We start from the raw sequence: 12,670 nt of genomic DNA, 5'->3' as shown, positions 1-12,670 counted from the left end.
GGACGTAACAAAGGAGGACAAGTTAAGGGAAAGGCAAAGTCTCACTCGAACCGTGCAAGTCTCCAGTTCCCTGTTGGTCGCATTCACTGATTGCTCCGCAAGGGTAACTAGGCCGAACGGATTGGTGCCGGAGCACCAGTATACCTAACAGCGATTATAGAGTTTCGGCCGTCGGAGTGCTCGAGTTGGCTTGCAAAGCTGCTCACGACAATCAGAAAACCCGCATCAAGAACAGAGCAGCTTCGGTTCGGCGCTCATCAAGGCAACAATTAGTTTCAGTGAGTGGCAAAGTGTTTCTCCGGCACGTCGCATCAAATGTAATTTACTGAACAACATGTCACAAGCTGGATGGGAAGAAATTTTCCAACTGTGAAAGCTGTGGCGAGTGGCAAACGCAATAGCTAAACAGGAAGGTTTAACCGAACAAGATGGGAATATCGAGTGATAACAAAAACACAACACCAAAGGTTCTTTTCAGAACCATCAACATATTCATGAAGAGTAAACAGTAAACTAATCCATTTTTAAGGTAGATAGGTAGGTATTCACGTAGGAGAAGAAAATAAAACAATATATTTAAAATATATATTTAACAAAAGCTGTCCCCTTTGTATAGTCCTACGTCACTCCGGTTATGTCCCCGACATTACCCACCCGTCTTTTTTGAAATTAGCAGAATATCATCTGCGTATAGCAAAGCGTCAATATATTGGGGTATGGCATCAAATAATGATTGCATCGCTATCAGGAAAAGAGCAACCGATAGCACAGAACCCTGTGGCACTCCATTTTCTTGCAGTTTACTGGTGGAGGTGACTCCTCCGAGAAGAACTTTGAAGCTACGATTTTGTAGAAAACTGCGAATTATCTCGAACAAATTACCTTCGATACCCCATTGATGGAGTTGGTCCAAGATATTATATCTCCAGGTTGTATCGTAGGCTTTGGATATGTCCAACAGAGCGAGTTCCCCGTGGAGGTGGTCTCGCGTGATCACGTGAAGGTGTTGATCAAGTTGGCTGAAATACGTGTTGGTACCATTGCCTTGACGAAAAGCATGTTGTCGAGGATCCAGGAGATGACGTTCTTCAAGGTTCGTCATCAATCTCCGTTTGATCATTCTCTCGAAGACCTTACCTAGGCAATTGAGAAGGGTGATGGGACGAAAACTAGTGGCTAGTGGTTTTTTCTCCATCGGTTTAGGGATGGGGATGACTAGCCCTTCCTTCCATGAGTCGGGGAAACATTTGCTAGCCCAAAGGTTATTATAAATTTGGAGCAGCGACGTTTTGACGTGGAAAGGTAATTTTTTTAACATGCTGTATTCTATTTCGTCTGGTCCGGCTGATTTGCCTTTGGACTTACTAATGGACCACAACATTTCTTTCATAGAGAACCTGATATTGTAAATATGAGGTTCCCCTGAGTCCGAGGGAAACTCTGTAGTCTCCGCGGCAGTTTTACGAGCTTTGAAGTCGCTTTTGTAGTTGGAGGTGGCAGAAGTACTAGCAAAATGGTCAGCTAAATGTTCAGCAATGGTTCCGGGATCATCGGTAGTGGTACCATTGATCATAATGGAATAGCCTCGCGATCTTTTTTTGCCACTGATTGCATTAACCTTGCTCCACAGTTCACTAGAAGTTGTCTGAGGGCAAAAGCTATCAAGAAATTTAAGCCAGCTATTTTGTTTAGCTTCCGCTATAATTTTCCTTGCTCTAGCTCTAGTGGATTGAAAATCAGCTAGGGCAAGTACTTTTGTCTCACTACCGTCCAGTTGTCTTCTAAGCTTCCTCAGCGCTTTTCTTCTGGATTTAATGGCCTGTTTGACATCATTATTCCACCATGGGACTGCCTTCCGGCCGGAGATACCACTAGTGCGGGGTATATTAGCTTTCGCAGCTGCGAAAACGGCTTGGGAAAACTCCTCTACTGAATAGTTACCCTGTGCAGGTAACAGATGCGAAATGGTTGATTCGAAACCATCCCAGTCGGCAAATTGGTACAACCATCTCCTTCGCAGGAGGATTTTTGGATTACTGGTCAGTGTTCGGATGTGAATGGGAAAATGATCACTTCCTCTTAGATCATCATCGACACACCATCTGACTCTGGGCGCAAGGTCCCATGAGGTAATCGTTAAATCAATTGAAGAAGTAGAGCCAGAGTGTTCATCCATACGAGTATGTTGGAAGTCGTTCAGGATGATGAGGTTAAGTTGTTCAACGATTTTTAAAATAATTTTACCTCTTAAATTGCATCTTTGGCCACCCCATACAGTATGGTAGGCGTTAAAATCACCCATGATTATGAAAGGGTGTGGTAATTGTTGAATGGCATTGTTCATTTCTGCTTCCAAATTACTGTTACTATGCGTTGGGGAAATATATATAGAAGCGAGGGTTAACCGTAATGGTCCCGTGAGTTGGATTGCGCATATCTGTAACTGTGATGAAATTTGGATGAGGGTATGTGGGAGATGGCTCAAAACAGCGAGGCATACTCCACCCTGGCGTGAGGTAAGTCCCTCACGGAAGTACCACTTGTATTTACCTTGTAGTGAAAGGTTAAAATCGGGTGTAATCTTAGTCACTCTGGCTTCTTGGAATGCAAGTGTTAGTGGGAGATGTTTCTCCTCAGCTAACATTAATTTAATTTCATCCATTGACCTACTAAGCCCACGCAAATTCCATTGAATGGCAAGTTTTCGGTTGGATGTTGAATCTTGGACAACAGGTGTACTGTTTTTGTGTGGAGTGTTGAATTTTAAGAAATGTTATGGAGGCTCTTGAAGGGTTTAATTAATTTGGAAGGAGGTATATCAGAAATTATTTTGACTGTTTGTTACCTTTGGAAGTCTTGGTCTTCAGTCTAGGGTCAAATTTTAAATAATTTGGTATTGTTCGATTCGTATTGGGTACTGTTTTGTATGAAGTGGATGGTTGAGGGTCGGCCTGTTGTGGGGCGGCCGGTTGAGAGATTTCTGGTTGTTGGTTTTTATATCTTTTCCTTGTTTTATCATTAACACGGAAATTTTCATCTTCAGATGATTTCAAATCATCTGAAGTTGAAGTTTTTGAATTTTTGATCTTACGTTTATTTAATTTTGCTGATTCAGTTTCCATGGGAATTTCTGAATCAGTTTCGGAATCGGAAGTGGAGATGGTAAATTCAATGTCTGGTTGGTTAACTATCGGTGTGGAAACCGTTTGGATGATTGGGGTAGGGTTGGGCTGTGTGCAGTTGCACTTACAGCGATTGCATCCCGTGCTTTGAACTAAGTTAAGTCTCTCTTGGACTTTGCTTGCGTACGAGGATCCATTTACTTTGGCCTGGTAGCTTTGTTTGGCTTCCTTGTAAGATATTCCTTGGTCTACCCTCACTTTAGTAATATTGTTCTCTGCAACCCATGCGGGGCATTTTCTATTCGTAGAAGGGTGGTTGCCACTGCAATTTACACAGAAGGCAGGAGCGTTGCAAATGAAGTTCTTGGCTGTTTCTTCATTGCCTAGTTCTGGGTGTACTTGTCACAGTTTCGGCATAATTGGATCTTGGTTCTACATTTTTTTGAAGTATGTCCGAATTTGTAGCAGCCGAAGCACTGCATAGGATTCGGATAAAAATTGCGCGTGGGGGCGCGGATAAAGCCAAAGTTAATATATTCCGGGATTACAGTACCTCTGATGGTCAAAATCAGGGTTGGAGTTGGAATTAATTCCTTCTTAGTTGGGTCCATACGGGAAATTCTTTTGATCGCAATAACTCTTTGGTCAGCAAGCTCTTTTAAAAGTACAGCTTCTGCCATATCAATCACATCCCTACAGGATACCACGCATTTGCGCTGGTTCAAGGTAGGGTGATAAGTTATCTCCACAGGGGTTTTGTCAATTAATGACTTAATACCCAGGAGCGCATCTACATATTCCTTGTTACGAATATGGATCACGTATTGCAAATTATTGTTCTCATCGCGCTGTGGTCTCGCGTCCTTGAAATCGCGATCCGTAACAGCTTGGATGGTTTTGGAAACAACGAAAGGGTTTGATGGTAGAGTATTCTTGCCAGTTGCTTTGAGCAATAAAATTTGGAGCTCCCCACATAAGGGGTCGGCCCAGAGAGGAGAGGTGCGTGTGGTGGGCACGCCATTATAAAGGTTTGTTGACTTACCGGCACTGCTGGAAGCCATGGTAGAGGCTGGCTATACCCGGGAGGTACAGCCAGGGGGGTTGATGTAGAGATACACACTAAAAATGGCACTAATGCAGAATAAAAAAAAAGAAAAGGCTCAACAGTTTCGGAGCTTGTTTCAAAAAAGTTTTTAAAATTTCACTAGAAACACTACTTTTAATACAATGAAACACTACTATAATGTCTATGAGGTTTAAAGAAAAACTGTTAAAATATCACTAACACTATGTACTGCTGCTGGGGGGGTGCGCCCCCGCACCGGAGAAACGGTAGTGTGGGTACACCACCACTCTGCAATCCAGGATCAAACACCAGCTGAAAATAAAAACCACCACCAGAGATAAGTAACCAGTAATAATAATGTGGGGTATATATAAGTGAGCTGAAAAAAACGCGCCAAAAACAGGGACCGACGCTAGGGGCAGTGAAAACTGCCGGTATCGAAAGCCACCAACCGTCTAGGCTATTCGGTGGCCTCCTCCTTGTCCTCGTCTTGTACACCTGTGGGAGAAAACTTTATTTAGGACTGATTAGAGCCTCAAGGAATTTCCTTTAGCATAGAACCAGTTGTATGAGGAGAAAACTTCTATTTTCGCTACTCTTTTCCAAGGGGCGCTACAAACATGACCGTCTCGGTTGAATGTCAGAAGCACCGTGATGAACGAAAGCAAAGGAAGCGTCATTTTATAAACCATAAAAGTATAGAATCTAAATCCCACCCTTATTATATTCGTGAGTATAGCTTATACAATGAAGAGGGTGGGGTTTACATTCGATTCTTTTATGTTTTTTAAAATGACACTTCCCTTGCTTTCGTTCATTTCTTACTCTACTCTCGCACCGTGAGGACTCGTTTCATCGGGACTACGCAGACAGCTCGTTAGTCTTTCGGTGGTAAGGCACCACGAAAGCAGCTCGGATAAGCGCATCAGCCGCAGGAAGCGTGAAGAAGCCACATCGCTATCGACCGGGAACTGCGCATGAAATTCGTCGCTATCAGAAGTCGACCGAATTGCTGATCCGCAAGCTACCTTTGCAGCATTTGGTTCGTGGAATTGCTCAGGACTTCAAAACCGACTTGCGCTTCCAAAGTTCCGCGGTTATGACGCTGCAGGAGGCTTATTAGAAGATACCAATTTGTGTGCTATCCATGCAAAACGCGTCACATCATGCCCAAGGACATCCAGCTGGCCCATCGTATCCGAGGAGAGCGTGCTATATTAGCTTAGCATATAATCAACAGCCCTTTTCAAGGCTCCAAATTTGATGGATTAGAGTTCAGAAAAGTTTTTTACAGGCCGAACTGAAAGGAGCATTTAGCGAAAATCGTGGTGTCGATGATAATTCGATACCGATAGGTGCCATGGATATGGATTTCATAATGAAAAACATGAAATATATGACATGATGTAGTGAATATATCCCCATATCGAAGAAATCACTTTGATGAAACTGTTTACCGTTTGTCGTTTTTAATTGTTGGGAAAGGGCATTATTTCTGCTGACTAAATTCCAAGAAAAAATCCATTCCTTCTTTAAGCGTGATTCATTCTGCTTCGGATCAACAGAACAGTATGATAATCATTTCATACAAAAGATAAAATGTCCAAGAGTTATATGATTGCTATTTATTGAGTCGAAAAATTGTTTCAATAGCTTAATGATAGCTTCGAAAACAGGTTATTGAAATCATTCGTATCCGTATGTAGCGCGCCCACTTGGAAACCCATTAATCTTATTGGAATGTGAGATGGGGAAGCTCATACTTACGTCTATGCATTATGCTGTACACTACAGACTTTTTTTCTCCGTACTGATTAAGAAGCCGACCGAACTATCGGTCGACAAGTCAGTCTGCAGTCGGCGGGGGCTCTTAATTTCGTTTTTGCAGGCCGAACCGAAAAAATTTCAGTCGAGTTAACTCTTTTATACAGTAATGCTTTTGAATCCGGACACTTTGCATTACATTCAATATCATACCACAGCCATAACATTTTTTTCATATTGAATTTATGCGATAATAGTTGCTAATATAGTTACTGATAGTTTCTTGATAGTTACTTATCAATCGCATTAATTCAACATGCAGAAAATGTTGTGGCTGCGGTATGGTATTAAATGTAACGCAAAGTGTCCGGATTCAAATACATTACTGTATACTTACTTCGATGTTATTCGTTTCTCTCTCAGGGTAAGCAACGAATATAATAAGGGTGGGGTTTAGATTTTATACTTTTATGGTTTATAAAATGACGCTTCCTTTGCTTTCGTTCATTTCTTACTCTACTCTCGCACCGTGACGACTCGTTTGTTTGGGACCAAGCAGATAGCTAGTTAGTCTTTCAGTGGTAAGGCACACGAAAGCAGCTCGGATAAGCACACCAGCCGCAGGATAGGTGAAGAAGCCACATCGCTATCGACCGGGAACTTTGCGTGAAATTCATCGCTATCGGAAGTCGACCGAATTGCTGATCCGCAAGCTACCTTTGCAGCTTTTGGATCGTGGAATTGCTCAGGACTTCAAAACCGACTTGCGCTTCCAAAGTTTCGCGGTTATGACGCTGCAGGAGGCTTATTCGAAGATACAAATTTGTGTGCTATCCACGCAAAACGCGTCACATCATGCCCAAGGACATTCAGCTGGCCCATCGAATCCAAGGAGAGGGTGCTATATTAGCTTAGCATATAATCATCGGCCCTTTTCAGGGCTCCAAATTTGATGGATTAGAGTTTAGAAAAGTTTTTTGCAGGCCAAACTGAAACGAGAATTTTCGTTTGGATGCCATACAGCATCGAGAAAATTCCGGAAAGATCTAATCGTTGCTGAAAAATAATCTGCCAGTTCCCTGGGAATTGAAGAATACATCCATGCGAAAGAGTTTATTTTAATGTTTTCTAATCATATGGCGAACACAGCGACCAAATACATTTGATTTCGTAATTTTTCAATCAAGTGTAATTAGCTGGAAAGCTTCTGAAGATTATTCTTTCCCATCAGTAGGATATTTTCGTATCCAATATTGGATGCATAACATGAAAAACGGAAAATGTTTCGTATCGCGAAAATTATATAATTTTCAATCGATTATTGCTCAGTCGCCGAAATTTTCATACTCAGAGAGTTCATTCTCCTCTAGTTTGCCTTCCAAATTGCCATCGTAAACCACACCTTCTCTCGATTCAATCACGCACGAAAAGCATACTGAAATGATATTCTGGTGGTGAAACCGATTCGTTTTTCGTGAGGCGTCGTGCACAAATTACGTAACGCGATAAGGGGGGAGGGGGTAGATGTTGCGTTACTTTCTGTTTATTAGAGATAGGAAATTGCGTTACGAAAGGGGGGGGGGGAGAGGTGGTTCAAAATTCGGATTTTTAGCGTTACGTAATTTGTGCACGACGCCTGAGGACATCGACAAGACAACATCGTTACTGAACGAGCTGAACGGCGAGGGATCGAGGGATTCATTACCTGGCCTGACCTGACCTGAAATGCAATCAGTTTGTTTTAACTGTGAGGGAGCGCAGAAAAGCCGATCGATCAGAAGGAGAAGAGAAGGTGACCAAGAGAGTATCAGCATCGAAATACGGTTCCTCGGGAAGACATAGAAGCAGCCGCCACACACACACATACACGCGCGCAACTCTTTTCGTTTGCTGGTTATCGAGAGGAAACCTGGAAAAAAATGATCGTTGCTGAAAAATAATCTGCCAGTTCCCCTTGGAATTGAAAAATTACATTCAAGCGAGTTTATTTTAATGTTTTCTATCCATATAATACTGCGACCACATACATTTGGTTTTGTGATTTGTCAATCAAGTGCAGTTAGCAGGAAAGCTTCTGAAGATTATTCTTCAGAACAAGGTTTTTTGTATCCAATATTGGATGCATAAAACCTTGAGTCTCCAACGTAACACTCTCGTTTTTGAAGTCACCCAAATATTTATTTATTCATTCATTCAGGATGGATTTAGATTCAACTTCAAACAAATGATCTCTAAATCAACGATAGTCCTACGTCACCCTTGCGGTTATACAATAGATATAACCCACTTCCTGTTTTTTAATGTTTTCTATCCATGTAACACTGTGACCAAATACATTTGGTTTTGTGCTTTTTCAAGCAATCGCAATTAAAAGGATAGCTTCTGAAGATTATTCTTCCCTGTCAGTAGGATATTTCCGTATCCAATATTGTATGCGCCCACAATCGATTATTGCTCAGTCGCCGAATGTTCCGAGCTCAGAGAGTTCATTCCCCTCTAGTTTGCCTTCCAAATTGCCATCGTAAACCACACCTTCTCTCGATTCAATCACGCATAAAAAGCATACTTAAGCGATATTCTGGTGGTGAGACGCATTCATTTTTCGTGAGGACATCGACAAGACAACATCGTTGCTGAGGGTGCTGGTCGACGAAGGATCGAGATCTGTCCTGAAACGCAAGCAGTTTGTTCGAAACTGTGAGGGAGCACAGAGAAGCCTATCCTTCAGGAGAAGAGAAGGTAACCATCGAAGCAGCCGCTACACACACACATACACACACGGAATTCTTTCCGTTTGGATGCCATTCAGCATCGAGAAAGATCCGGAAAATAATCTACCAGTTCCTCTGGGAATTTAAAAATACATTCATGTTAAAGAGTGTATTTGAATGTTTTCTATCCATGTAACACTGGGACCGAATATGTTTCAATCAAGTGCTATTAACAGATGGTTATCGAGTTAGCATTAACCACTGGCGGGCTTCCAGTATCGAGGAAAATGTGGAAATATCTAATCGTTACTGAAAATAATCTGCCAGTTCCTCTGGGAATTTAAAAATACATTCATGTGAAAAAGTTTATTTGAATGTTTTCTATCCATGTAACACTGTGACCAAATACATTTGGTTTTGTGATTTTTCAATCAATCGCAATTAACAGGATAGCTTCTGAAGATTATTCTTCCCCATCAGTAGGATATTTCCGTATCCAATATTGGATGCATAAAACCTTGTGCCTCCAACGTAACGCTCTCGTTTTCGAAGTCCCCCAAATATTCATTCTTTCAGAATGAATTCAGATTCAACTTCAAACAAATGATCTCTAAATCAACGATAGTCCTACGTCACCTTTGCGGTTATATCATAGATATAACCCATCCTGTTTTTTGGAGTGATTCCAGCACAGTACTGGCTTGGCTCAGGTCTGACAAACGTAAATATCGGCAATTCGTAACCTTCAGGATAGCAGAAATATTTGAAACATCCAGCGTGGATGAATGGCGATGGGTCCCGACTCGATTGAATGTCGCTGATGAAGCAACTAAATGGGGAAAAGGTCTCACTTTTGACGTGAGCAGCCGTTGGTTCACTGGTCCGCCATTTTTATATCATCATAGTTACTACAGTGTAATTTACCATAATGTAATGGAACAGAAAAACCTCACGCCTAAATGGCTACTACTACTAATGTGTAATTTACAATTTATAGGAACATAAACATATGTACATGTACACGATAAAAACCCGGCTCTGTTACTGATAAAATGCTAATGAGCCTAAGAAATAAATAAATGGGATAAAAAAACATCATAGTGAGAGGCCAGAAGAAAAATGTACATTACCGGAAACGGATGAAGAACTCCGTTCTATTCAAATTCATCAAGAGGTAACAGAGTCTAAATTGCTGCAGTTCGAACGATTTTCGAAATGGGAAAGACTATTGCGGACAGTGGTTTTCGTTTATCGATTTATACACAAAATACCACGAAATACAGTACAATCTGCATCGATTAATTGCATCAGTCGAGATGAGCTCAAAAAGGCAGAGATCATTATTTGGCGGTCTATACAAAATGAATCATACAAAGAAGAAATTGCTATATTGAGTCAACACCGGAATGCAGCACCCCATTTGCGACCTCAAGTTCCCAAAACCAGTAAGTTGTATAAATTGTGTTCCTTTTTGGATGAAGATGATGTACTGCGCATGGAAAGCAGAGTTTGGAAGTCAACAGAAATTATGTTTAACTATGCATGTCCGGTTATACTTCCCAAGGATCATTACGGAACATACCTGGTGATAGATTGGTACCATCGACAGTTTCATCACGAAAATCACGAGACGGCGTTTAACGAAATGCGTCAGAAATATCATGTGTCGGAACTACGAGCTGCATTCAAAAAGGCAAGAAAACAATGCATGTGGTGTAGAGTTTACAAGGCGGTGCCCAAGACTCCGCGTGTGGCCCCGCTACCAACTGCGAGAACTAATCCGTACATCAGAGCATTCAGTTACGTAGGTCTCGATAACTTTGGACCACTGCTTATCAAGCAAGGCCGCAGAGAAGTAAAACGTTGGGTAGCACTATTCACCTGCTTGACGGTAAGAGCCGTTCATCTAGAAGTTGTATCCAGCTTAACAACAGAGGCGTGCAAAATGGCAATTCGGCGATTTATAGCACGGAGGGGGGCTCCTATTGAGATCTATAGCGATCAGGAGGATACGAGGACAGGTGTTACGTGTCTTTCCTGGAAGGACGTGTTCGGCGAGTTGAGGTGAAGACTTCATCTAAAATAATCCAACGACCGGTTGTTAAACTGGCAGTCCTGGAAGTAAAACGTACAGCTGAAGTAAACTGCGAGCAATACGGGGCGAAGAATATTCAGGACAGCACCTCTCAAAATACCCCTCATCATTGAGTGTCAACTGTGGCACTGATGTGCATAGAATAACCTAGCAACGTAGTGGCTTGTTTTGAAACTTCCAGAAATAATTCAGCGCAGCCAACCATTACAGCAAACGAAACATTCCACTCATTCTTTCGCGAAAATCCGAAGCAAGCAGTCCGAGGATATAATAATATTATAAAAAACTAGAGTTGTTGTGCGAAGCCACGAATAGACTAAATAATGTAAGTTTGCGTAAATTAATCAATGTACTTTATTGTTTATTAAAATGCTGAAATTAAATTATAGCTGAAAGCAAGCTCTAAAAACAAAATTGAGTTTCGCTATTCGGAGTCCGAAAAAAGTGGAGTTACGCAACAACAGTTTTATTATTATTTTGGATAATGTTTTAGAAAGCATTGAACTGTATTTCCTAAACTCTTTTTTGGAAGGTTTAATGGCCCTGAAAAGCGCCTTGTTTTATGGAATGGTTCCAATTTAGAAAACTTAGTACTCGTGGTTTTGAAAAAAAAAACATTTCGAACGCCCTCGATGCCGCCTTGGATTTGGATTTGCCACCAAAGCAGTTTGTATAAAGAACAAACTTTTTTCTTCTGCTACCTGATGCCGTTTTGCGATTACGTTTGCCACTCGCCACTCGCTGCAACTGCCTGTTGTCTTGATGTCCACCGAACCGAATGTGTTCTGTTCCGAATGCGGGGTTTCTTATCGTCGCGAGCAGCTTTGCCAGCTAACTCGATCACTTCGGCGGCTGAAACCAGTGTTGTAAACGGTCGACATTTCTCTCAACCATCACATACTGCCCTTGCTCAAGAGTTACGGCTCAATATGTATTGCGAATGTAACCAAGAATGCATTGCTTGGTTCTAACAGTCACATCAGAAATAAACGCACAGCCGCAAACACGACTACCAATTGAACGTTTATATGTTTTCTCTTTCTGTCGACCGTACCCAGAAGAGCGATGAAAATATGCTATTTCCATTCTACCATTCGTGCTCATAACCATCCCTCAATTCCGGCTAATATGACTGTAGCTTTAATGTCATTTGACATTAAAACTGCAGTGGTGTGCATTCTTTTTCTCCCTTTATTCTGCATTCAAGCGTAGCTGCACATATACATCCACCTGTTCACTCACACATCCATACACGATGGATGGTATTCAGACGGATTGCTATATCAAAGCAACCGTCGAACTCTCCCCTATCAAGTGCGAATGTGTTGAATGAACGTTTTCAGCGGTGAGCGTTCCCCGTGAACATTGTTGTTTAATTACGGGGCTATGGATATCTAATGTATAGGACGAAAAAAAGCCGAAATGTCATATGACATTTTTAGTTCGCCGGTTGTTTGACTGTTCATTTTATAATGTTCATTAATGACACAGCACATACGTCTCCATGAACAGTCATACGATGGTGACCATTAGCAACACTGGCCGAAACTATATACCGCCGGCTAGGTGGACTGGTGCACTGGTACTAACGCGCTCGGCCTAGCTACCCTTGCGGGGAACTCCAGATCAACACGGTTCGAGCGGGATTTTGCCTTTCCCTTCACTTTTCCTCCTTTACCATGTCCAGACATGGCTGCTTGGGTTGGTTTGTTGATGTGTTGTGAAGCGAACCGATGTGGTGTACGGTTTGAATGAGAATGATCGTTACGGCAGCGGAGCGGGGATTTTTAAGCTGACTGGCTGGCTCGAGAATTACGCATGTGTGAGACTGCGACCAATGTTTCGTTCTTTTTTTCTTTTTCCTTTCCAATCGTGCTTCATTCTATTTCGCTGCTGCTCTGGTTGCCCGTTT

General features: G+C 41.9%; 1 protein-coding gene across 1 annotated transcript; it reads right to left on the bottom strand.

The window, feature by feature from the left end:
• Positions 1-3,505: 3,505 nt before the first annotated feature.
• LOC129761234 (uncharacterized) lies at positions 3,506-4,183 on the bottom strand. Its single transcript, XM_055758947.1, has one exon. The coding sequence runs from the start codon at positions 4,181-4,183 to the stop codon at positions 3,506-3,508; it is 678 nt and encodes a 225-aa protein (XP_055614922.1).
• Between the last annotated feature and the right edge of the window lie 8,487 nt (positions 4,184-12,670).

This window comes from Toxorhynchites rutilus, chromosome 1 (assembly GCF_029784135.1).
Source record: "Toxorhynchites rutilus septentrionalis strain SRP chromosome 1, ASM2978413v1, whole genome shotgun sequence".
Taxonomy (NCBI): Eukaryota; Metazoa; Arthropoda; class Insecta; order Diptera; family Culicidae; genus Toxorhynchites; species Toxorhynchites rutilus.
Note: the sequence above shows the minus strand (reverse complement) of the source record. Positions and strands in the feature narration are given on the sequence as shown.